The following is a 27,377-nucleotide window of genomic DNA, read 5'->3' as shown; positions in this document are numbered from 1 at the left end:
TATATATATAACTTTAGAATCATTCTGCCAAATTCTGAAAAACATCTCACTGGATTTTTATTGGCATAGCACTAAATTTTTGAGTCCTATCTTGGTCTGTTCAGGCTGCTACAACAAAATGCCATAGACTAGGTGACTTATAAACAACAGAAACTTATTTCTCATGGTTCTGGAGATTGGAAGTATGAAATCAGGGTGCCTACATGGTCAGGTTCTGTGTCTGGTGAGAGCAGCTTCCCTGTTCATAACTTCATGCAGCAAAAAGGGCTAGAGCTCTGTTGGGCCTCATGACCTAATTACCTACCAAAGCCCCACCTCCTAATTCCATCATACTGGAAATTAGGTTTCAATAAATGTATATTGGGGGGACACAAACATTCAGACTATAGCAGATCCTTTGAAGAAACCTCTAGAAATGAAAAATATAATCCTGGAAAATAAAAACTCATCAAGGTTAGATAACAGGAAAAAAACATTTGAAAAGACAATTAGGAAACAACAAAATGAATTACACATGCAATAAATGAAAAAATATAAAAACTATAAAAGAGTTAAGAGTCATAAAAGATAGAATGGGCCATGACCGGTATGGCTCAATGGATAGAGCGTCGGCCTGCAGAATGAAGGGTCCCGGGTTCGATTCCAGTCAAGGGCATGTACCTTGGTTGCAGGCACATCCCCAGTGGGAGGTGTGCCAGAGGCAGCTGATCGATGTTTCTCTCTTATCGATGTTTCTAACTCTCTCTCCCTCTCTCTTCCTCTCTGTAAAAAATCAATAAATTATATTTTTAAAAAAAAGATAGAATGGTATGATTCAATATGCTACCTAAGGGGAGTTCCAGAACAAGGTAATAGAAGAAAAGAAATAAGGGAAGGCAACACTCAAAAAGATCACAGCTAAAAATTTTCCTACAAAAGGAGTCCCAAGAAACATTGAACAGCTTTGAACAATAGCGATCTCCTGCTAAAATTTTTATACTATAGATGTCTCTTTCCTAAAAATTTCAGGGTTATCACTTTAAAACTAAGAATATTTTATTCTTTGAACTCAGAATACTTACTATATACATTTATTTATGTATTAATGTACCCACCGCAGCGCTGCCCGGTAGCCTGGCCCTCCCTCTATGGGTCAATTATGTGTTATCTTGTTTCATCATTTAATCATTTCATAAGTACCTAACTCATAACCTTAACAAAAATGTAATCTCCTGCCGAAACCGGTTTGGCTCAGTGGATAGAGCGTCGGCCTGCGGACTGAAAGGTCCCAGGTTCGATTCCGGTCAAGGGCATGTACCTGGGTTGCGGGCACATCCCCAGTGGGGAGTGTGCAGGAGGCAGCTGGTCGATGTTTCTCTCTCATCGATGTTTCTAACTCTCTATCTCTCTCCTTTCCTCTCTGTAAAAACTCAATAAAATATATTTAAAAAAAAAAATGTAATCTCCTAAAGAATAGTTTTTTAAAATCATCCACAGTGTCTAACTATAGTGCTATCTATGCATTCCAAGGTACTCAACAAATATTAGCTGATTTATCAAGTATTTAACAATCTGAAAATCTACTATATTTTTTGCTTTGGTTTATAAATTCTTATTTCCCATTCCCTGATGTCAACTAAATTTATCCTTTTCTCTTTTGCTTCATTATTTGGACTGTATTTCTTCTTTCTAAATAAGAGGTTATTTTGTTAGGTCTTTTTTTCTTAAACCAAAAATTAAACTGGACAAATCCAATTCTCTATTAAAATAGCACTTTAAAAAGGTACTTACCCTTCGCATACGTAATTCTTCTAATGCTTCCAGTAAACTAGTTCTGAAATCTAACAGCTGAATGGAAAACAATGTCTCTGAAGAACTTTGAAGAGCAAAGGTAGATGATGAGTCAATCTTAAAATCGTTCTCCATGTTGACATTTATCTTCTATAATGGAAAAAGAAGCATCTTTCTAGGTTTCCAATTAAAAGCACAGTTACCATAAAAATATAACAACTGGTATCCCATAATTCTCCAGGGCTAATAGTGAATAAGTTCTGTCATTACTCCTATTCTGATCTTCATACACAAAGCACTTAGCAAAACAATGATTGACTTTCCTTTCTCTGCGGCTGATCTCTTCTGTTACTCTAGCTACCTCCAGGACTAAATCTCCTGCCCCTCCCATCCGTCTTCTAAAGGTTGAGCTCCTAATGTAGCAGGCAAGGTTTGGCCCTTCACTAATTGTTATACACCAAAGCTGAGATAAACATTGTGCCTACTACTAGAGGCAACCAATCAATGCTTCTCTCTCAGAAAGAAATTAGAGGAAAATAAATCATGAAAAGCTTTCAGAATCAATCTTCCCAGAACTACAAAAAAATATGGGTTTGCAAAGAGCTCATTAAGGGCTGCACCAAGACACATCATGGTGAAATAATGTAACACTAGAGCAGTGGTTCTCAACTTTCCTAATGCCGCGACCCTTTAATACAGTTCCTCATGTTGTGGTGACCCCCAACCATAAAATTATTTTCGTTGCTACTTTATAACTGTAATTTTGCTACTGTTATGAATCGTAATGTAAATATCTGATATGCAGGATATATTTTCATTGTTACAAACTGAACATAATTAAAGCATAGTGATTAATTACAAAAACAATATGTAATTATATATGTGTTTTCTGATGGTCTGTGTTTTCCCCAAAGGGGTCGCGACCCACAGGTTGAGAACCGCTGCACTAGAGGAAATGGAAAGAATTCTATAAGCTTTAAGAAAGGAAAAAAAAAATTTTCCATACAAAGGACTAAGAATTACATTAGAGTTTTCAATATCTACAATAAAAATCAGAGTTTGCTTTAGGAGCCCATATACAATGAAAACTAAAATAAAGAAGCTAAGCCTTCAAAATTAGGGGAAAAGATTACCCAATGGAATTTGCTGGCCATGCAAAATGTGAAGGTAAAAGGTATTTTCAGACATGCAGTGTCCAAACTAAATTATCTTCCATGCATCCTTTCTCAGAAAGCTACTTAAACATTTCTCCAAGAAAGAGTAAAGTATGGGATACAAGGGATCCTACACAAGAGAGGAAAAGGATCCTAGAACTGTGAAGGGGGATACAAAGATGATACTGGTGCAGCAAACCCAGAGATCAACCAGTCCAAATGGAAGTGGTTTAGTACACTCTGGTAAAAAGTTCCTCAATAGGATGAGATTAACAGATTACCAACTGTTTTTAAATTAGTAATAAGAGGTCCGTATATCTGGGAAAAGTATGAGGATGAGTTAGTAATGAATATATTAAGTCATCAATAGGGGAAAAAAGACAAATGGGTGGGGGTATTGTATAGGTAGGAAAAAATAATCATAGCATACTCCAAAGGTTCAGCTGTGAATAGCATTTATGCAGTCATAAATTACTTATAAAATCAAGATTATGAAATAACTATATGGTGAGGATGGTATGAGAAGGGGGAAGAATTAAAGCAAAGGTGAAAGAAAAGTTAAATCTTCATGTCATTATGGAAAGTCATTACATAATGACTAAAATTGGAAAATCAAGATGTAGCAATGATAAGCACATTATTATTTAGAGATATGGAAGCAAATGTATAAAGAATCATCTAAAATAATTTAAGGTAGTTGCTCTGGAGAAAAGTAAATTGCAGGGGATCTTACTGTTTTTCTAAACAAAATTTGTAAAAAAAATTTGTAATTATTTACATTGTGTGTACATAAATGTAAAAAATCCTAAACTAAAAAAATTAGGATTCAAATTTATATAAGCATCATGGTTAAAAGTATAACAATATAAATACCATCAGAAAAAATATCGAAAGGAAATACACTACATTGCTAACTGTAGTTGTCTTTCAGTGATCAAACGCATGGGATGTTTTCCCCTTCATTCTCCTTTTCTATAAAGTACATATAATTTCTATAATGAAGAAAAGCACTTTACTGCATATGTTTTAAGTTGGTACAGAATTATTTCAATTGAGAACCCATAGAGAGATATGAAATCAGTTTAGTTGCAAGCAGCATTTCTTCTCATGAAAGAGAATAAAACAGATTAGAATATATCAATAATATTCACATGCAGTAAACTTCATAAAACTTTTGTTTTAATTATATGTAAATGTAAATACATGTATGTATACTGGATCACAATGTGAAATGTACTTCTTACTATGGGTCACAGTGCAAGAAAGTTTTTACAACGCTATTACAAGCAAGCTTGATAAAGTCAGAAATGAACTAGTTCTGTGGTAAATACAGTTTTATGCGCTTCTGAAAAAGACATATGCATGTTTGTAGATTCCTATAACAGAATCCAAAACAAGTGGATTCAAATTCTATCTCCTCTTACTGGCTGTATGACTTCCCTAGAGCTCAGTTTCCTCATCTGCATAACAGGGACAATAACACTTATTTCACAGTGTGTGAGAATTAAATGAGGTAATGTATTTAAGTCCTGGTTTATCACAGAGGTTCAATAGCCAGTGAATAATGAGGATGAGTCCTGGTCGGCGTGGCTCAGTGGTTAGTGTGTCAGCCAGCGCATCAAAGGGTTATGGGTTCGATTCTGGTCATAGGTTGCAGGTTCGATTCCGGGCCCCAGTCAGGGTAGGTGCAAGAGGCAACACGATAGATGTGTCTCTCTCACATCAATGTTTCTCTTTCCTCTCTTGCTCTCCCCTTCCCCCCATTCCACTCTCTAACAACAACAAAAAAAATTCAATAGAAAAAAAAATATCCTCCAGTGAAGATTAACAAAATAAAAAAGAAAATGAGGATAATTACATGTACAAAATGTGCCTTTTCGATCATTTAAAAGAGACATGTAATATTTAATTTGAAGCTTCATACTTACTTTACTCTGAACAAATTAAAATACTCTCATATTTCAGTGCTATTATTATAAGTATCTCCAAAAATGCATATGCCTTCCCATATTTTGAATCACAATTTGAATAGCTGAACAATGATTCCATATAGGAAAGTAGTCATTACAAAATAATGACTACCCTGGCTGGGTAGCTCAGTTGGTTAGAGCATCATTCCAATACACCAAGGTTGGGGGTTAGATCCCAGTCATGGCACACAAAAGTAACCAATGAATGCATAAATAAGTGGAAAAACAATACGATGTTTCTCTCTCTCTCTTTAAAAAATCAATTAATAAAAAATTTGTAAGTATATGAAAAAGATTTCTATATTAAAAAAAAAATCCTGAGTATCTTTATTTTTAACACTTGGCTTCTAACTGTTACTAAAAGAAAACTTCTTGTAAATAGTTCAATTATTTTATAGTAATTTATAATACTAAATTTATTGTTTATAATGCAATTATTTATAACAAATATTATAGTTATAATATATTCTATTTATAATCACTTGATTATAATATTTCATTATAACATATGCATTTGAAAAATATATTTATTACAAAATGCTTAAAGCATTATAAATATATTACAAAATGATTAAAACATTACCTCAGCATTCACCATATTACTGACTCTATATTTTACAGTATTGCTATTTTTCTTTTAAAAAGTTTTATTTTAAGCACGTAATAAAAATCTGTATTTTACCACAATTAAAAGCCATAGAGGCTTTTAAATCTTTGAAAGTATTTATTTAAAAATTACATCTTAAATACTCTATAGTGGAAAGTAAGTTAGTCTATAATCCTGATAGGGGTCAGAGTAATAACACAAAATGGACAAATTACACTGTCATTCTACTTAAATTATTTAAGTTATTTAATTTGACCTGTAGACAGTCTCTTGTCTTCTCATCATGCCTGACTATTAAGTGGGAGGTCTTCATTCATGATGATCCTTTAATAGAAGCAAAGCTTTCTCCATTTAACCCATGCTGTTATCAATCATGTACAGGGATAAATGAGCCTGTAAGATTTTGCCAGTATCACAAATGACACTGTGACCTGAGGCCAGCATCTTTATTTGCTTCTCCAGTGATTCACTTCAGCAGATATTAACCAATTTTATAATCCATGAAAGGCAAAATTAAAGGACACCATCCATAAAACAGAATAATTCCTATCAGCAACAAAGTGATGTGTGTATTATCTTATAAATTATATGACCATACAGTGTGGTAATGTAATGAAGTAAAGATGGTAATAATCAAATGCCTAGGGCAAACGCTAATATGCATTTAATCACACAGCATGAAGCCGTTTGTCACTACAGTTGAATGCATGTGTACATAAAATACATGAGTCACGTCCTTATTGTTATACTATAACAGCATCAATTTCACACTATCATTTCACATAATAATGACTGTAGCTTTGACATTAGCTAAAACATTAAAAGAGTGTAAACAAAATCAACAATAGCTTTAAAAGTACCAAAAAATTGATTTTTCAGTAACTAACATATTTTTCTCCAAAATTCTTTGTTAAAGAGCTATAACTTCCAAATTTCCTTTTTTTAATAGCCTCTAAGTTGGTAGCATCACATTGCCTTTATTCTCAGGAATACTCTTAATACTTAAAATAAATGCTAAATCAGTCTTATAAGCGTATCTCCTTCATAAGTAATTATAAAATTTAGATGTGAAATATGGGTGATATTTGTCACAAAGAGTGAATCCTTGTTTGAAAACTCTCTCTATATATATATAATGTACATATCAAAGCTAGTGTGCATATTTGAAGAGACAGTGTGTAAATATATTTTAAAAGTATTATATGTACACAACCTAGTGTATGTATATTTCTTTAAAAGACTGAGAAAAAATTACCAAAGCATGACTCATATTCTATCTTGTATAAGCAATAGTGCGTTAACCATTATATTGTATAAGTTCCTTGATTAGTGTCAAATCTCATTTACTTTTATATCCTCACACTGCCCAATACAATAATTTACAAAAGTCAGGCACTCAATGTTTCTCGTCCTTCATGTTGCACGGTATTTAACAGACCACTTGTATCCTTTGGAAAGGTAGGGAGTAGGATACTAGGAAACTGAGTCAAATAAAGTAACATATGCAATCAGAGTGTTTTCTGTAACTGTGATAAATAAACTTTGATAGGTATCACAAAACTAGAAAAGGCCTAGAGAAGAACAATTATATAATGAGGAAAAATGAAAAAGCATCCACATACGAATTTTTTAAATGATTTTACAGACTAGAGGCCCAATGCACAAAATTCATGCAAGGGGCTCAGCCCTCGCAGTCCCGGCTGCCTCGGCTAGCCCTCACAGCCCTGGCTGGCCCTCACAGCCTCAGCTGACCCGGCCTGCCCTTGCAGCCCTGGCTGGCCCTCACAGCCTCAGCTGCCCCGGCCTGCCCTTGCAGCTTCGGCCGGCCCTTGCAGCCCCAGCTTCATCCAGAAGGTCGTCCAGATGGCTGTTCCGTCTAATTAGCATATTAGCTCTTTATTATATAGGACTAGAGGCTCAGTGCATGAAATTTGTGCACTGGGGGGAGGGGAGTGTCCCTCAGCCCAGCCTGCACCCTCTCCAATCTGGAACTACTTGGGGGATGTTGGGCATCCCTCTCACAATCGGGACTGCTGGTTCTAAACTACTCGCTCACTCGCTTGCTTGCCTGCCTGCCTGCCTGCCTGATTGCCCTTAACTGCTTCTGCCTCCCAGCCTGATCACTCCCTGACCACTCCCCTGCCGGCCCGATCGCCCACAACTGCCCTCCCCTGCCAGCCCAGGCGCCCCCAACTGCCCTCCCCTGCAAGCCCGGTCGCCCCCAACTGTTCTCCCCTGCAGGCCCGGTCCCCCACAACTGCCCTCCCCTGTAGGCCTGGTCCCCCTCAACTGCCCTCCCCTTCACACCTGGTTGCCCTCAACTTCCCTCCCCTACTGGCCTGGTCGCCCCTAACTGCCCTCCCCTGCAGGCCTGGTCACCCCAACTGCTCTCCCCTGTTGGTCTGATTGCCCACAACTGCCCTCCCCTGCCGGCGACCTTGTGTGAGAGTGTGATGGTCAATTTTCATATTACTTCTTTGTTATATAGGGCTAGAAGACCAGTGCACAAAATTTATGCACAGGTAGGGTTCATAGGCCTGGCTGGCGATCAGGGCCAATCTGTGGGGTGACTGGTGGGGCAATCGGGGGCCCCCACTGGCACCTGCCTTGGAGGCAACTGGTGGGGCAATCAGGGGCTGACACCCGCTCACCAGCCAGCGCCGCCCCCCAATCGCCCTACTGTGGGCACTGGTGACCGGTGGGGCGATCAGGGGCTGGCACTGGCCCGCTCACCAGCCAGCCCCACTCTCTGTTGCTGCCTGCTCACCAGCCAGCCTTGCCCCCCGCCGCTGCCACTGCCGGTCGCCTCCCCCTGCGGGTGACCAGTGGGGTGATCAGGGGCCCCCGCTGACACCTGCCTTGGCTGGCCTGGGGTCTGTGGGCAGCTCCTGCATTAAGCATCTGCCCCTTGGTGGTCAGTATGCATTATAGTGACCAGTCATTCCACCGCTCGTTCCACTGTTTGGTCAATTTGCATATTAGGCTTTTATTATATCTATACCTATATCTATATCTATGTCTATATCTATATCTATATCTAGCTATATAAAAGGCTAATATGCAAAGTGTCCCCTTGGAAGTCTGACTGGAGACTGGGAGTTCGATTGCTTGCTATGATGTATGCTGATCACCAGGGGGCAGAGCGGAACAAAGGAAGGCCCCTATCGGCCCCAATTGCTGGCTAGGCCTAGGGACCCTATCCGTGCACGAATTTCATGCACCTGGCCTCTAGTAGGATAATAAAAAACAGTGACATAATTCAATAAATCTCTGTTCAAGAAACTGCAGGTGATACATATTTGAGTCAATGTTTACCTTCAAGGTCTGTAAAAGTGAAAAAAAGTATTCATTCAAATAAGTGTAACCCCAGACATGATAACACTAAGCATGATATAAAACACACCATATATAGCCCTGAATGGTGTGGCTCAGTTGGTTGAGCTTTGTCCCATGTACTGAGAGGTCACTGGTTCTATTCCCAGTAAGGGCACATGCCCAGAAGAGGGCATGTAGGAAGTAACCAATTGATGTTTTCTCAATGTTTTTCTCTTTCTATCCCTCTCACTTTTATCTCTCTCTCTCTCTCAAATCAATAAAAACACATTTTTTAAAAAATGCACCATAGGTTAAAAGGGGGCTTTAAGTGTTTAGAGAGTTCGAAGCATATAGTGCCAGAGCCTCATTTATGTTACCTATAAAATAAGAATGCTAAACTAAGTTTAAATTTTTATTTATTAATTTGGAAATAACCTCATTAACCAAAATAGTTATAAGTACAACAGCAAACTGGAGTAAATGGTATCAGGGCCAGCAGTGTAATTCTGATCTAATTAACCTATGGAGAAGAATTCTATTTTAGAACAGAAAAACAGCATAAGCAAAGGCACAGGTGGAAGAAACAACATTTTATTTATTTACTTTAATATATTTTTATTGATTTCAGAGAAGAAAGGAAACGGAGAGAGAGATAGAAACATCAATGATGTGAGAGAATCATTGATTGGCTGGCTCCTGCATGCCCCACACTGGGGATAGACCTGGCAATCTGGGTATGTGCCCTTGACCAGAATCAAACCTGGGACCCTTTGGTTCAAAGGCCAACTCTCTTTCCACTACACCAAACTGGCTAGGGTAAAGAAATAACATCTTAAATGAAGAACTAAAAGCAGCTTGAAATTAAACTCTAACATAAAAGGCTGGGAGAAGATACAATGAGGCTCAAGAAGCAGGCAGGTCTTGAGGGTCTGTATTGCCACATTAAGGAGCCTGAACAAAATAATACCTATATTTTGCTCTCTCATATAGAATGCCTTCCTCTATCTTTGTTTAAACATATTTAAAAATCAGATCAAATTCCATCTCCTCCACGAAGTTCTTATGAATCCAGCTCACACCAATTTCTTCTTTTTTAGATTGTACTTGTTGCCTATACCATATGATCAGTACTTTAATGTGTATATTGCCCCATTCTCTTATTGTCTATTACATATAATTTTTTACTTTTCACATCAATTTAGAGTGCTGCCATTAACAATGTTATTTTTTTCATTTACTGTTTCGTGTTATTAAGTTGCAGTGGAAAATATGCTTTGGGAACACTTGGTAAATATTTTACTAATTATAAATTATGCAAAATTAAAACACCTAGTTTCTTGAAAGAAGATATTTTATACTATTACTAGAGGCCCAGTGCACAAAATTCATGCAGGCAGGGGGGTCCCTCAGCCCGGCCTGCACCCTCTCGCAATCCAGGGCCACTTGCCTTCCTGCCTGATTGCGGCTAACCACTCGCCGGCCTGCCTGATCGCCCCTAACTGCTCGCCTGTCTGCCTGATTGGCCCTAACTGCATCTGCCTCGGCCCCCACAGCTGTGGCTTTGTCTGGAAGGACGTCCATAATGATGTCCATTTGGCTGTCCAGTTTAATCAGCATATTATAATTGTATTATTATAGATGAGTAAAATATTCTCTATTCACAATAAAATATTTGCCAAATTTCTCCTTGTTTTTAAAAAAAGGGATAGGGATTCCATATACAAGATTTTAAATTCTGAAATATTTAATTCTAAAAATGAATGGTCTGAGACATGTAAAGGAAATGAGAGAATTGGAAATCATTGTGGATCATTGAGAATTTGAGGATCATTATGAAACATGAAATAAACTATTAATGGCATTTTAAATTTAATTAATCCAATGCAATACAAAAGAGATCTTTGGATCAAGTACATAAACACTAATTTTCCCCACCTTATAAATAAAATGTAGGAAAATCCTAAGTATTTCTTAAAACACTAATAACCTTTAACTAATCTAAACTTCAATTTTTTTCAGGCTGATTCTAAAACAACTGGAAATTTATTGCTCATTGAACTTACATTAAAACTAAGAGTTTTAGTTTTATATGAAATTAATTGGTGCCAGAGAATTTCATAAAGGCTTTTTTTTTAATAACAAAGTTTTCATTGGTCATATGAAAACTAAGAATGCTGAATGGCTTGCTGATATTCTCTATCATGTCGATATTAGGAAGTAAAATAAATGAATTATGAAAATTACATGAATAACTTACAATAAAAATTTTCACCTAAGATCGTCATATTACAACACAAAAATTTTTACCTTAATTATCTACATAATCATTTCCCAAAGTGTATTCTAAAGGGAACACGGTCCATAAGATACATCTGTAAAAACAGGTTCCCTGGTCAAATAAGTCTGGAAAATGCTGCATACTAACTCCCCATCTTAGAGATTAACAGTACCGTCACATAGTTAGAAGCTGTTTAACTTTAACCCAAATTTCCCAAGTTTATCTTGACCATGGAACACTTTTTTAAAAAAATTCATAATGCAAACTAAGATTCTCAGGAGCATGTGTCCCAAAGAATGAAATCTGGAAATTCTAATCTGTGAAATTGTTGTATGTTCTCACTTTGCTAGTGTTCTGATTTAGGAAAAATAATTTCCCAGTAAGAAACATTATCTCTGCCCTAGCTGGTTTGGCTTGGTGGATAGAGCTTCGGCCTGTGGACTAAAGGGTCCCAGGTTCGATTCCGGTCAAGGGCACATGTCCGGATTGCGGGCTCGATCCCCAGTGGGGGGCTTGCAGGAGGCAGCCAATCAATGGTTCTCTCTCATCATTGATGTTTCTATCTCTCTCTCCCTCTTCCTTCCTCTCTTAAATAAAAAATAAAAATAAAAAAAGAAACATTATCTTCATTCAACTATTACCAGGACTGATAAAAGAATATTAACTTTATCAACGATATTTACCATTACATCAATCACTTCCTTCAACCACACACAGACTTATATGTTTACCTTGGTGTGTTCCAGTAATATGTGCTTCAAATAAAAAATAGAACCTAAGTTCAAGTCCAGTAAAACTATAGATTGTGGTTCAAGAAATCAATGTAAAAGGTCTTTTTTAAAAAGACTCTTTATAAGTGAAAAGCTAGGCTAGCCCTGGCTGAGTAGCTCACTTAGAGTGTCATCCTGGTTTGATCTCTGGTCAGGGCACATAAAAGAAGCAACCAATGGCTGACTGTGTGGCTCAGTGGTTGAGCATTAACCTATGAACCAGGAGGTCACAGTTCCATTCCCAGTCTGGGACATATGCTGAGGTTGCAGGCTTGATTCCCAGTTGGGGGAGTGCAGGAGGCAGCCGATCAACGATTCTCTCTTATCACTGAAGTTACTATCTCTCTCTTCTCCTTTCCTCTCTAAAATCAATTTTTTTTAAAGAAGCAACCAATGAATGCATGTATGAATGGAACAAATCAATGTTTTTTTCTCTATTTCTAAACTCAACAGAAAAATGAAATGAAGGCTAGGCTAGAAAAACATAAAATCCTATATAATTAAGAGCTAATATGCTAATTAGACCAAACAGCCGAATGGCCATCCAGACAACCTTCCGGATGAAGCCGGGGCTGCGAGGGCCGGCTTGGGCTGCGAGGGCCAAGCCCCTTAAACGAATTTCATGCATTGGGCCTCTAGTAGAAAACTGAGTAGTACAAAGGTAAGTACTAGTACTGCCTCATGTGTATTTTATTTAAGTTGTATCTACACTAATAAAAGGCAAACATGCAAATTGAACGTACCTTCACTATGCCTTAAGCCACGCCCACCAGCCAATCAGAGCGACTATATGCAAATTAACCCAACCAAGATGGCGGCCGGCAGCCACAGAGCTGGAGCGAGCAGGAGGATTGGTTGCCCCAATGATGGAGGAAGCCAAGCTTCCCAACTGCCACGGCGGCTCTGAGCTCCACTCAAAGCAACAAAGTTTCAATTATAGAAGGTAAATAAACCCCAGATACCTGCTTTCAGCTGGCCGTGGCCACAGAGCTGGAGCGAGCAGGAGGCTTCCCTCCCACCCGCCCTGTCCAGCTCTGAGCTCCTCTCAAAGATACAAAGTTTCAATTATAGAAGGTAAATAAATCCCAGAATAAAAAAAAGAAAGAAAGAAAGAAAGGAGAGGCTGGGAGCATCCGTTGCCGGGGGGCTTGGCCAGCCTGAAAACGGCCCTCAGCCCCTCACCCAGACTGGCCAGGCACCCCAGTGGACCCCCCCCAAATGGGGTGTGGCCAGCCTGAAAACAGCCCTCAGCCCCTCACCCAGGTTGGCCAAACCTCCATGGGGTGAGGGTCCCCACTGGGGGGAGCTTGACCAGCCTGAAAACAGCCATTAGCCCCTCACCCAGGCTGGCCAGGCACCCCAGTGGGGACCTCCACCCTGAAGGGGTGTGACCAGCTGCAAACAGCCATCAGCCCCACATCCAGGCTGGCCAGGCACCCCAGCAGGACCCCCACCCTGATCCGGGACACCCTTCAGGGCAAACCAGCCGGCACCCACCTGTGCACCAGGCCTGTATCACATATAATAAAAGGGTAATATGCAAACTGACCCTAACAGCAAACGATGGGGAATGACTGGTCACTATGACACACACTGACCACCAGGGGGCAGGCACTCAATGCAGGAGCTGCCCCCTGGTGGTCAGTGTGCTCCCACAGGGGGAGCGCTGCTCAGCCACAAGCCAGGCTGATGGCTGCCAATACAGCAGTGGTGGTGGGAGCCTCTCCCGCTTTCTCAGCAGCGCTGAGGATGTCCTGCTGCAGCTTAGGTCTGTTCCCCGCTGGCGAGTGGACATCCCCCAAGGGCTGCCGGGCTACCAGAGGGATGTCTGACTGCCAGCTTGGGCCCAATCCCCCAGGGATCGGGCCTTAGCCAGCAGGTGGACATCCTCCGAGGGGTCCCAGACTGCAAGAGGGCACAGGCCGGGCTGAGGGACCCCCCTGAGTGCACAAATTTTTGTGCATCAGGCCTCTAGTATACATATATTTATACTGGTCTGCATGTAAAATGCATTTCTTAATGTGTGTTGTAATCATAAAAACTTAAGAATGCACCCTGGCTGGTGGCTCAGTTGGTTAGTGCATTGGCCCCATACACCAAAAGGCTCCTGATTTGATTCCTGCTGGGGGCAGGTACAGGAGACAACCAATTAAAAATTCTCTTTCTCTCTCTCTCCCTCCTTCACTCCCTCCCCACCTCCCGCCTTCTCTTGCCATCCTTCATCCTCTCTTTCTAAAATCAATAAACATATCCATGGGTGAGGATTAAGATAAAACTTAATGCTATGAGTTCAAAAAAAGTTGGGTTAAACAGACTCCTTTACTGCAGGACTTTTTAGAGCCTTTAATGAATCTTCAAGAGCATTTGTGACCACAGGAACCTTTTCTAATTGAAGCATTTTGCAGGACTAGTATTTCTTGGAACACAATTTAAGAAATACTGGCTTTTGGAAACCATTCATACCCAACTGTTCTGAGGCACATAATATAAAACCAATATTCAATTTTTTCCTCTTTCAGAATATCCACAGATTTCTCATATTAACTGCTGGTTTCTCAAATTGGTAATGTTTTAATTTGATTAGCACAAAGTAGTTAGTGCCTGTGTTTCAGTTTGGCTCTATCACTTATTGGCTTATCGGTCTTGCATTATTATTTATTCTCTTTCCCACAGCTTCCTCATCTATACTAATGAAAGGATAATATGCTAATTAGTCTGGGTCAACCAGCCATCTTCCGGACATCCAACTTCCTTCCAGACAAAGCCATGGTGGCAGAAGCAGTTAGAGGTGATCAGGCCAGCAGGGGAGGGCAGTTGGGGGCGACCAGGCTGGCAGGGGAGGGCAGTTGGGGGTGAGATCAGGCTGGCAAGGGAGGGCAGTGAGGGGCAAGATAAGGCTGGCAGGGGAGGGCAGTTGGGGGTGAGATCAGGCCTGCAGGGGAGGGCCATTGGGGGCGACCAGGCCAGCAGGGGAGGGCCACTGGGGAAAACCAGGCCGGGTGAGATGGCTGTTGGGGTCGACCAGGCCAGCAGGGGAGGGCAGTTGGGGGCGATTAGGCAGGCAGAGGAGCAGTTAGGGGTGATCAGGCAGGCAGGCAGAGGGGTTAGGGGTAATCAGGCAGGCAGGGAGGCAGAGTGGTTAGGGGCAATCGGGCAGGCAGGCAGGTGAGCAGTTAGGAGCCAGCAATCCCAGATTGCAAGAGGGATGTCCGACTGCTGGTTGGTCAAACATCCCCTGCGTAGCCCCAGATTGGAGAGGGTGCAGGCTGGGCTGAAGGAACCCTCCCATGCACGAATTTCATGCACTGGGCCTCTAGTATGGTATAAAAAAGACTAATAGGAATAGTTAAGTCTATTTATTTAGGATTAAATGTGACTTATTTAGGATTAAATGTGAAAATACACATAAAGGAGTTGGTCCAGCACCTGGCATGTAATAAGTATTCACATATGATAGATATCAATCACTATCAGAAGAACACTATTATAACAGTAATTCTGAAATCCAGTCAAAGCTAAAGAAACTAAAAACACTATGCTGCCACCCAGTGGGCACTGTGATGCACTAAGACAGCAGGTTCCTTCCTGCTATTACGTATGAAGCAGAATAAACACGAAAAACTTCTCTCAAGTTTCATTAGCACAATTTACACATCATCAGAGTGGGGAATATAATGTTTAAAAATTCAATAATACTTTAATTCAACCCTGAAACCAGGAAGGATTATCATAAACACTACAAGTGACTTACAGAAATGGGCAGAGAAGGAAACTGTGAAGGGCTGCAGAAGCATTCCCCTCACAGAGGCTGGACTGCTGTTTCAGTCAGGGTTTTTCCTTAAAAGTACAACACAAACACAGCCATAGCATTTATCACATCTAAGGCAAAACAGCACATAATCAAAAGTTAAAGGATTTCATAGTGGAATCTTCACATTTTCTTCCTAAATCAGTGGTTCTCAACCTTGGCTGCACATTAGAGTCACCTGGGAATCTTTTTAAAATCCTGATTTCTGGGCCTCATCCTCCGGAAATTCTGTTTCTTTGTTACTAATGTTGTGGCCCCACCCCATAACAAAGAAACAGAATTTCCGGAGGAGGAGGCCCAGAAATCAGGATTTTAAAAAGATTTCCAGGTGACTCTAATGTGCAGCCAAGGTTGAGAACCACTGTCCTAAATGGAGTCTACCCATTACCGGCACACATGGGTTGACTGGCATGTTTTGTTATACTTCACAGATGTTGCAGTTTTTATAAATTGAAGGCCAGACCCTCCACTTCCCAAAAGATGACCACTCGCTTTACTGCAGGGGTCCGGAACCACACCCCCCATCTCCGGGGCAGTCTGCAGGGGTGGGGGCGGGAGTGAGCACCACACCCCCCATCTCCGGGGCAGTCTGCAGGGGTGGGGGCGGGAGTGGGCACCACACCCCCCATCTCCGGGGCAGTCTGCAGGGGTGGGGGCGGGAGTGAGCACCACACCCCCCATCTCCCGGGCAGTCTGCAGGGGTGGGGGCAGGGGTCCGGCACCACACCCCCCATCTCCAGGGCAGTCTGCAGGGGTGGGGCAGGGGTCCGGCACCACACCCCCCATCTCCCGGGCAGTCTGCAGGGGTGGGGGCAGGGGTCCGGCACCACACCCCCCATCTCCCGGGCAGTCTGCAGGGGTGGGGGCAGGGGTCCGGCACCACACCCCCCATCTCCAGGGCAGTCTGCAGGGGTGGGGCAGGGGTCCGGCACCACACCCCCCATCTCCGGGGCAGTCTGCAGGGGTGGGGCAGGGGTCCGGCACCACACCCCCCATCTCCGGGACAGTCTGCAGGGGTGGGGGCAGGGGTCCGGCACCACACCCCCCATCTCCGGGGCAGTCTGCAGGGGTGGGGCAGGGGTCCGGCACCACACCCCCCATCTCCGGGGCAGTCTGCAGGGGTGGGGTCAGGGGTCAGGCACCACACCCCCCATCTCCGGGGCAGTCTGCAGGGGTGGGGTCAGGGGTCCGGCACCACACCCCCCATCTCCGGGACAGTCTGCAGGGGTGGGGGCAGGGGTCCGGCACCACACCCCCCATCTCCGGGGCAGTCTGCAGGGGTGGGGTCAGGGGTCAGGCACCACACCCCCCATCTCCGGGGCAGTCTGCAGGGGTGGGGGACGACCCCATTAGGCCTGCGAAGTCATCTGGCCTGGCCCTGCCACGCCTTAGGGGGCGACTTAACTAAACGTGTGACCATACACACAGGCTCATTTTAAGGCGATAATTGTGCCCGGCCCGCAAATGAAAATAGGTTCCCCACCCCTGAAAGGTTCCCATAAATGCCTTGAGCTCTGACAGTTTCCAAAAGCGAAGTGGGAGGTGAAAACAATGGCAGGAATAATTAAACCTACGATCCAGGTTCCCAGCATCGGCGGGAAATTCCATTCCAGGCCTGAGCCAGGCTCCAAAAGCTCCAAAGGGCGTGAAACTACATCGGGAAGGACACCGGAGTTTCCCCGGGAGGCGCACACTCCGCACCCGCGCCGCCCACGAGGACCCCGCATCGCCAAGGTCAGACCCACCGCCCGCCGTTCAAAACGGTGCAGACGGGGAGCGCCGGCCCGTCCGACATGTCCCACAATGGCCGGCATCGTTGCCTTGTATCCATGACAAAACGTGAGGTTTCAAAGTAAAACAAACAAAACCTTAAAGAAAACACCAAGTAAAGACAACATCGGCACTTTTCTATGTGAACAGACAAGGCCCACCTTTCTCACCAGGAGCCTGGAAAGCCCGAGAAGCCCGAGCGGACTGAGGCCTGCGGGCGATGCTTCTCCGCTCCGGCTCCGGCTCCGGGGCGGAAGGTCCGGACACCCCCGGCCGCCACGGGCAGGAGCCTCCGGCCCCGCGGCCGGCGCGAGGCGGGGACGCTCAGGCAGCCACAGGTGCAGGTCAAACCTCAATGAACCCGGGACGAAAAGATCAGGGCTGTTCCTCAACAGCCCGCCCTCAGGCACCTCAGCCAGCGCCGCTAGCGCTCCCCAGGAAGGACTTCCGGGTCACCGGTACCCTCCACAGGGCGTTTCCGGTTTCCAGGCCTGAAGATGCCCGTGGGTGGGGAATCGTGGGCAGCTGGGGCGAAATGTCATTGACTATTTTAAAGGTACAGGCTCCCGGAAAGCTGCCTCCGGATGTTGGCTGGTTCTCCTTGTCTAAGCAAGCAGTTACCGCGTACACGTCCGTGCCTGTTCGTTGTTAAAGGTGTGGGCCCTGGATGGGTAGTTCAGTTGGTCAGAATCCTCCCCGGAGGCCACGGTTGCAGGTTCCATCCTGGTCAGGGCACACACAAGATTCAGCCAGTGAATATATCAATAAGTAGAACAGCAAATCTATGTTTCTCTCTCTCTCCCTCTCACTTCTTCTTTCTCTCTAAAATCAATCAATAAAAAAATAATAAAAATTGTACAATCTGTGGAAAGATTTTTTAAAAGCTAATGTGTTACCTGTTTGTTGGGAGCAATGCAAACTGTGTAGATGAGGACAGGACTACTCTATTCATACTTTTTTGTGTTGGAATCATGTGAGCGTGTTATCCATGCAAAAATTAAATGTTGATTTTTAAAAAAATATATGTTACTGATTTTTTTACAGAGAGGAAGGGAGAGGGATAGAGAGTTAGAAACATTGATGAGAGAGAAACATCGATCAGCTGCCTCTTGTACACCCCCCCACTGGGGATGTGCCCCCAACCAAGGTACATGCCCTTGACCGGAATCGAACCTGGGACCCTTGAGTCCACAGGCTGACGCTCTATCCACTGAGCCAAACCGGTTAGGGCTAAATGTTGATTTTTAAGTGAAATAATAAAGAGAAGACTGTAGCTATAATCATACTGATGACCACACCTATTCCAGCACCTGATATATTTCGGGTCTCCTAGATAAGATAGTTTGGGCTGTGCTACCAAACCTGAAAGTTCCTGTGCTCGGAAGTGGAACCAGCCTGGCCCGTTTTGCTCAGTGATTAGAATGTTGGCCTGGACTGAAGGGTCTTGGGTTCAGTTCTGATCCGAGGGGACGTACCTTGGTTGCAGGCTCAGTCCTCAGTGCCGGTTGGGGAGCATGCAGGAAGCAACCAATTGATGCTTCTCTCTCTATCTCTCCCCTTCCCTTCCACTCTCTGGAATTCAATGGGAAAAAATACCCTTGGTGAGGATTAACAACAAAAATTTTGGCCATATTTCTCAGTAAAAGTCTGTCTGGAACTCTCCTTTGACTCCCTGTCATTTTTCAGGTCTTTACCCAAATATCACTAAATTCAGGACACCTTCCCTGACTACCATATATACAATAGTAATACCAACATACATACTCTACTTTCCAGATTTTGCTTTATTCTCCATAACACAAGCACCATCTAACATGATATATTGGTTTATTGTCTGTATCATAGAACATAAGCTCTGTGAAGACGGAGACAAAATTTTTTTTTCACTTTTGCATACCAAATTCTAGCCAATGCCTGGCATTTAAATGCCAAATAAATGAATGGATGGAATATGACCTTTCAATTTGGTATATGCTAACTACAATAGTTATACTGTAATAATGACTAATATTTACTGATAATTTATTTGTGTCAGACAATGAGCTAAGTGTTTTACATATATTTTCTTGTTTTAGTCTCAAAACAACTCTATTATTATATACTTTTTGCACACTAGGAAACTAAGGTGTAGAGAGGTTGAGTTGAACTTAATAACCTCTGATTCCCTCCTAATTCTATGCAAATTTCCCAATGATTGGTAATATAAAATATCTTATTCCTAGAAGAGTTATTTGAAATAATTTCTAGAATTTTTATGCTATTTCTCCTTTTTTAATATGTTCAATACAGATATTTGCAGTTCAGTGGAAAGCACCTTGGTTTCGACTGAAAATAAAATAAGATTTTAGTTCATCACAATAACTTCATCATTATGTTAACAAGAACAATGAAATTAAACGGATCCTTTGACCCCATAAATCCACTTTAGAGACAGCATTCGAAGAGGAAAAATCTGAAGGAGACAGGAGGGAAAACAACAATTTGTACAAAGGTGTTTATAGCAGTGCTATTTATAGTAAAGAAAAATTTAAAAGAATCATCCTAAAGTGGTTGGATATGTGGAAAATGACAAAATATGTGAGTCTGAAAAGAAAACCCTATTGAGAAATCTAGAGGGCTCTCCCCCTGAAAGGAAGTGTTGTAATAGTGCCCTCCTGTGGACATTCTGAGAACAGCACCCTAGTAAGGAATGCTGCCAGTTTGAAAAGAAAAGCCAATTGATAGACCTAAAGGGCTCTCCCACTGCAGGGAAGTGTTGCAATAGTGCCCTCTTGTGGACATTCTGAGAACAGCACCCTATTGATAGACCTAGAAGGCTCTCCCGCTATAGGGAGATGTTGAAATGGTGCCCTCCTGTGAACATTCTGAGAACAGCACCTCAGTAAGGGATTCTGCCAGTTTGAAAAGAAAACCCAATTGATAGTACTAGAGGGCCCTTCCACTGCAGGGAGATGTTGCAATAGGTCCCCCTTGTGGACATTCAGAGAACAGCACCCTATTTTTAAAAATATATTTTGATTTTAGAGAGGAAAGGAGAGGGAGAGAGAGAAAGAAAGATCAATGATGGGAGTCATTGATCAGCTGCTTCATGCATGTCCCCTACTGGGGAAAGAGCCCATAACCTGGACATATGCCCTTGATCAGAATCAAACCCGGGACCCTTCAGTCTGCAGGCCAACACTCTATCCACTGAGCCAAACCAGCTAGAGTGAACAGCACCCTATTGATAGACCTAGAGCAGCGGTTCTCAACCTGTGGGTCGCGACCCCTTTGGGGGTCGAACGACCCTTTCACAGGAGTTGCCTAAGACCATCGGGAAACACATATATAATTACATATTGTTTTTGTGATTAATCACTATGCTTTAATTATGTTCAATTTGTAACAATGAAATTGGGGGTCACCACAACATGAGGAACTGTATTAAAGGGTCATGGCATTAGGAAGGTTGAGAACCACTGACCTAGAGCAGTGTTCGGCAAACTCATTAGTCAACAGAGCCAAATATCAACAGTACAACTATTGAAATTTCTTTTGAGATCCAACTTTTTAAACTTAAACTATATAGGTAGGTACATTGTTATTAACTTAATTAGGGTACTCCTAAGGCTTAGGAAGAGCCACACTCAAGGGGCCAAAGAGCCGCATGTGGCTCGAGAGCCGCAGTTTGCCAACCACTGACCTAGAGGGTTCTCTCCCTGCAGGGAGATGTTGCAATGGTGCCCTCTTGTGGACATTCTGAGAACAGCATCCTAATAAGGAATTCTGCCAGTTTGAAAAGAAAACCCAATTGATAGACCTAGAGGGTCTCCCACTGCAGGGAAGTGTTCCAATAGTGCCTTCTTATGGACATTTTGAGAAGAGCACCCTATTGGTAGACCTAGAGGGCTCTCACCTGCAAGGAAGTGTTGCAATATTGCTCTCTGCCAGAGCACAAGGTGAATGGCTGGACATGAAATTCTGTGTGTTGGCCCTTTAAGAGGGTGCGTGCATTTCCAGCCATCTCTCCCTGGCAGACAGAAACCCTGCTGCTTTTCACAACTAGATGTTATGGGGGCACCTTTCTCACTTCTGGTGCTCTTTGCTGGGGGGCCCAGGTTGGGGATTACACCCCAGAGTCTCAGTGAGATATCTCTCCGGAACTTCAGCTGCTGTCGGTGGGAGCCTGGCCAGACCTTTCGCACCTCCACCCTTCCTGCCAGTCTCTATGCAGTCTCCACTTTCCACCCTTTGTTATCAAGGTTATCTCCAGCTAGTCTTCAGTTGATTATTCAGGATGGTGGGGTTTTGTGTGTGTGTGTGTGTGTGTGTGTGTGTGTGTGCCCGTGTGTTTGTTTTTTAGTTGTAATTCCAGTTTGGTCCTGGGAGCATGTCTGAGTAGTATCCACTTAATCTGCTGCCATTTTTTAATCTCCCCTCTTGTGGACATTCTGAGAACAGCACCCTAGTAATAGATTTGTCGCAATACTGGCCTCTTGTGAGCATTCTGAAACAGCACCCTAGTAAGGGATTAGGCCCAATAGCATCCCCTTGTGTGTATTCTGAGAACAGCACCCTAGTATTGAATTCCAGGAGTCTGAAAAGAAAACCCAATTGACAGTCCTGGAGGCCTCTCTCCCTTGAAGGCAGGTGTTGCACTAGTGCCCCCCTGTGGATATTCTGAGTATAGCAGTCTAGTAATGAATTCTGTGAGTCTGAATGGGACAACTCAACTGTCATTCCTTCAGGTAATATACCAAAAATTATATACTGGGGCCAACTATGACCCAGCATTGGGAATACATCAGTGAACAAAACAAACAAAAGTCCCACTTCTCTAGAAACTAAAGTTTTACCTCTCTGGCTGGTCCTGCATTGGTTCAAGTCTTCCACACATAGAACTAACCTCCTTGTGGCTTGCCAGCCTGCAGCCCCTACATCTCTCTCTGCCCTTTCTACCCCCTGAATTGGACAATGCTCTTGATTGATTTCTCTGGGCCCTGCTCTACTCACCTCCCCCCCCCCCCCCCCTTTGAGCATATCTGTCTGTGCTCAAAAACTTTTAATAGCCTCACCTCCCATGGTCTACATTTTCCTGCCAGAGGCAGCCTTTACTCGAACTGGTTCCCCTGCCATGAATGCTCTCCTCTATCTCTTTTCTGGCTTCATGGTGTGCCAGTGTTTGGGAACCTAAGATCAGTTTCCAGTGAGTCATGCTGTCCTTTCTGACGCCCCCTATCTCCCTCATGGCCCAGTGAACCTCTGGAGGGTCCTAATCATCTCTGTGTAGCACTCCAACTCACACCCTGCACCCAGGTCCTTCCACTGCTCTCCAAGGCTCACAGGGCAGCAGGCTCATTGGTACTGGTGCCCCCTGTGGCCACGAGAAAAATAGTCCCATCTTCCAGCAAGGACTTCCTTGGGTCCCCTCCATTTGTAAGAGTGGAACTCATCAAAGCCCAGTGCTGCTGGGCTGCTCCTCAGGGGGAAGCAAGGAGGGTCTGGAAGCAGAGAGCCTTCCCGGTGAACACCCTTCTTTAGCGGCCCAGGTTGGGGTGGAAGTACTCACTACATTGGCTTGGGCTAGGGTGGCTTGGCGCCCAAAATGGGTGGCAATGACTGCAATGAAGAACTCCAGGATGGTAAAGACGGTAAGCACAGCCAGATAGCCCCTGCCCACATCCTGGGGACCAAAAATCACAGTTAAGGCAAGCGAAGATTCTAGAATCGAGGAGGGAAGGCGGTCCAGAGTGAGAATAACTTGCCCATGTCACACCGTCAGTTGGTGGCAGAGCTGGAGCTGGAGCCACCCATCCTGTGCCCTCTCCTCACTCTACCAGGCTGTCTCTCCATTCCCCCCAACCACATGCTTGGCCCAAGGTCATGGGGTCAATATGTTCATGGGGTCTAATGGGACTGGCAGACCCTGCTAAAGCCCAGGGCCTTGGCCTCCTGGTGCTGTAAACTCCTGCCTTCCCCCTGTCCTGGATATGACTCTTCCATTCTCTATGTTTTCCCACAGCTGAGGCATCTGAAAGCACACCCAGTTAGTGACACCAAAATCCATGAGCAGAATGGCCGACCCAGCAAAGGCAGCCATGGCCCTGAGAATGTTCGTCCTTAGGCTGCTCCTTACCTGCACGAGGGAAAGACAGGAGGGAAAGGAGAGAGGGAATAGGTGAGGAGAAAAAGAGAGGTCAAGAAGCCCGAGCCTCCTATACCCAGCCCTCCCATGGTTGGGGGTAGAGGCTATTGACTCCAGTTCTTGCTGACCCCTCTCCTTTCCTACTATCTTTCCCCAGGACCTCAGGAGAATGGCCCTAATCTGCATCCAAAGCCTCCATTAACTCCCCGATGCCTGCAGAAGGCACCAGAGCCTTCCACAATGCTCTCCAAACTGTAAAAAGTAGTACATATGAGGCTCCCACCGCATATCCAGCCCACTATGTATGTCTGGGTGACTTCTGTGTCTCTGTTTCCCCTGGGGGGCCAGGAGTTTCCCTCTTTCCCACCTGCCTGTCTCTGCATACATGGATCAGTGTTTAAGGTTGCCCTGGCTGATTGGTTCCTAAGGAAAAACGAGTTCTCTTTCTGGTGGCACATAGCTGGGAGTATGGGCCAGGTGGCCTCTGAAATACACAGAAGTGGTCCGTGGCCTGAGGGTGCAGAGATGCTGGTGGTGGCTGGAGGCAGGAGGTGGGGGGAGTAGACAGAGGAAATTGTGAGTCTCAGGAATTATGTGACTTTCTTGCTTGGAATTGCCTGGCCCACCAGGAGAAACAGAGTCACAGAAAACACCTGGACATCCACATGGGCTGGATATGCAGTGGGAGACACATATGCACTATCTTGTACAGTTTGGAGAGCATTGGCAGCTGTATGAGACCACAGATCCTTACCCTTTGAGGGAGGTGTTGTTCTGGCCACTTTGCAGACCAGTAAACTGAGGATCAGAAATCGCAGTATGGTGGACGGGAGGTGCTGCAGGCCTTGAGGTCTGGGTATGTGTTAGAGATGTTAAAACAGAAGTTTCAGTTGAGACCAGATCCTGGAGTGAGCTGGGCACAGAAGGCCGAGAGGGACTTGCAAAAGGCAGGTGGCAGAGGGCCTGCTAGACTTGACACTCTCACCCCACCCTCCCCTCGGGCTGGGAGAGGAAAAGAACTGTAGAGAAATGTGAGCACTGTGTGTAGGGGAGGGGCTGCATCTTGTTTACCCTCAGACCAAAGGGAGAGGCTGGCTTTAAGATTTGGAGAAATTGCTACCCATGCCCTGCATTTTGGGGAAGAGTTGCTGGAGGAGGTGCACAGGAGAGACCCCGAGCGATGGGGGTGTTCTGTAGGCCCTGTCCACCACCTCTGCAGAGCAGTCAGCTTAAACACCGCCAGTCTCAGGGAGGGTGGTGTCAGCTAACAAGAGTAGTAAGTAAGCTAATGTTTCCCTATCCCCTCAACCTCTTCCTTCCATTCTCCAGCCCTGAAGAGGGTGGAAACACAGTTAGCCAGGTAAGGTAGGGGGCCGGGAAGAGGAAAAGATGGTGGAAAGTGAGTGGGAGCCCACCAAGGCCCCTTCTTACCTGACTTGTGCAGGGCTGAGGATCCAGGTGCCCTAATTCATGTTATGATGTAACACAAGACTGAACACTCTGATGACTAAATTCGGCTGTCTGCCTCGCCTGAGAGCAGCCAGAAAAGCCACGTGACTGCCCCACTTCCACTCTCACATAATCGCTGAGTGTTAAAAGAGAGATGCTCGTCTAGTGCCTAGCACAGTGCCTGGAGTGCAGGAGGCATTCAATGCTTTTTAGTTTCTGCTGCTGTTAACAACCTTTGGAGGTACGTGCTATTATTCATTCCATTTAGTTCATGAGGAAATTGAACTATGATGTAGGAAAGAGTAAGTAGATGACATGGGTGGAATCTGGTGAAATCTGGTGCCAGGTAGAAGGAGCCCAAAAACTTCCTCTGTAGTAACTGGTGGGAAGATAGGCTATGGACACAGAAAGATCTAGTCTTCTGATGTATCCAATTTCCTGGGGGAAATAGGAAGCAGGTTCATTAAGAGAGATGAGAATTGCAGAAGAGGTATTGAGATTTTCAGAAAAGGGGATAAGGTATGAAATAGTTTGTCTAGAGGTTTCAAAAGAGTATAGAGTAGGGATATGAAGCATAACGATTAGAACAATTTTCTGGCACTCAGTAGGTAGTCAGTGGGTTAAACCAGGGTTGGGATTTTTTTTTAAAATAAATCTTTATTGTTCAGATTTTTACAGTTGTTCCTCTTTCTCCCCCATAGCTCCCCTCCACCCGGTTCCCACCCCACCCCCTACCTTAACTGCCCCCCCACTGTCCTCGTCCATAGGTGTACGATTTTTGTCCAGTTTCTTCCCACACCCCCCACACTCCCTTCCCCCCGAGAATTGCCAGTCTACTCCCTTTCTATGCCCCTGATTCTATTCTATTCACCAGTTTATTCTGTTCATCAGATTTTTTTATTCACTTGATTTTTAGATTCACTTGTTGATAGATATGTATTTGTATGTATTTGTTGTCACTTTGTTGTTCATAATTTTTATCTTTACCTTTTTCTTCTTATTCCTCTTCTTAAAGAATACCCTTCAGCATTTCATATAATCCTGGTTTGGTGGTGATGAACTCCTTTAGCTTTTTCTTATCTGTGAAGCTCTTTATCTGACTTTCAATTCTAAATGATAACTTTGCTGGGTAGAGTAATCTTGGTTGTAGGTTCTTGCTATTCATCACTTTGAATATTTCTTGCCACTCCCTTCTGGCCTGCATAGTTTCTGTTGAGAAATCAGCTGACAGTCGTATGGGTACTCCCTTGTAGGTAACTAACTGTTTTTCTCTTGCTGCTTTTAAGATTCTCTCTTTGTCTTTTGCTCTTGGCATTTTAATTATGATGTGTCTTGGTGTGGTCCTCTTTGGATTCCTTTTGTCTGGGGTTCTCTGTGCTTCCTGGATTTGTAAGTCTATTTCTTTCGCCAGGTAGGGGAAGTTTTCTGTCATTATTTCTTCAAATAGGTTTTCAATATCTTGCCCTCTCTCTTCTTCTGGCACCCCTATAATTCCGATGTTGGTACGCCTGAAGTTATCCCAGAGGCTCCTTGCACTATCTTCATATTTTTGTATTCTTTTTACCTTTTGCTTTCCGGTTGGGTGTTTTTTTGCTTCTTTGTATTTCAAATCTTTGACTTGATTCTTGGGATCCTTTAGTCTGCTGTTGGATCTCTGTATATTATTCTTTATTTCAGTCAGTGTATGCTTAATTTCTAATTGGTCCTTTTTCATATCCTTGGGGGTCTCACTATATTTCTCAGAGGTTTCTAGAGGATTCTTGAACAGCCTTATAACTGTGGTTTTGAACTCTATATCCAGTAGTTTGCTTTCCTCCATTTCTTTCATTTGTGACCTGTTTCTTTGTCTCTGCATTTTGGCTACTTCCCTGTTTACCATTATTGATCGAGTGGCTTTGTGTGCTAGGTGTCCTATAGGGCCCAGTGGCTCAGCCTCCCCAATTACCGCTAGTGGACACTCTTGGTGCACCCCTTTGTGGGCTGTATGCACAGTCTTGTTGTAGTTAAGCCTTCATTGCTTTTGGTATCACTGGTTGGAATTGACCTCCAGGTCAATTGACTGTGAGAGCCAGTTGTGTCTACAATGGGAGAACTTCTGTGCTGGAGACACCCTTATGGGGAAGGACTTGCTTCAGTGAGGCTTTGGTGCTCACTGAGTCTGCCCTCTGAGTGTGTCTCTTATGGATGTGAAGAATTGTAATCTGGATGGTCTCACTCTGACCACTGGGTAGACTGGCTCTTGGATCTCCAAGGAGGTGCAAAGTCAGCCACTGCCTGAGGCCACCCAGCAGGAGCTACAGAGAGATCTGCAGATTCCTCCTCTTTGTTTGGGGTTTGGAGGTGCCCAGATGAGGTGAAGCTG

General features: G+C 43.8%; 1 protein-coding gene across 1 annotated transcript in view; it reads right to left on the bottom strand.

Annotated features, from left to right (window-relative positions):
* CCDC73 (coiled-coil domain containing 73) overlaps positions 1 to 25,075 on the bottom strand; it is an 86,697-nt gene extending 61,622 nt beyond the window's left edge. Inside the window, exons 1-3 of the mRNA XM_081098156.1 lie at positions 24,998 to 25,075; positions 17,604 to 18,165; positions 1,771 to 1,920 (exon numbers count right to left, since the gene is read on the bottom strand). Of these exons, the coding sequence (XP_080954282.1) occupies positions 1,771 to 1,905 (135 nt within the window). The 5' untranslated portion in view covers positions 1,906 to 1,920; positions 17,604 to 18,165; positions 24,998 to 25,075. The remainder of the gene's footprint in view (positions 1 to 1,770; positions 1,921 to 17,603; positions 18,166 to 24,997) is intronic.
* Positions 25,076 to 27,377: the final 2,302 nt, after the last annotated feature.

Source organism: Myotis nattereri, assembly GCF_964212035.1.
Source record: "Myotis nattereri genome assembly, chromosome: 9".
Classification (NCBI taxonomy): domain Eukaryota; kingdom Metazoa; phylum Chordata; class Mammalia; order Chiroptera; family Vespertilionidae; genus Myotis; species Myotis nattereri.
Note: the sequence above shows the minus strand (reverse complement) of the source record. Positions and strands in the feature narration are given on the sequence as shown.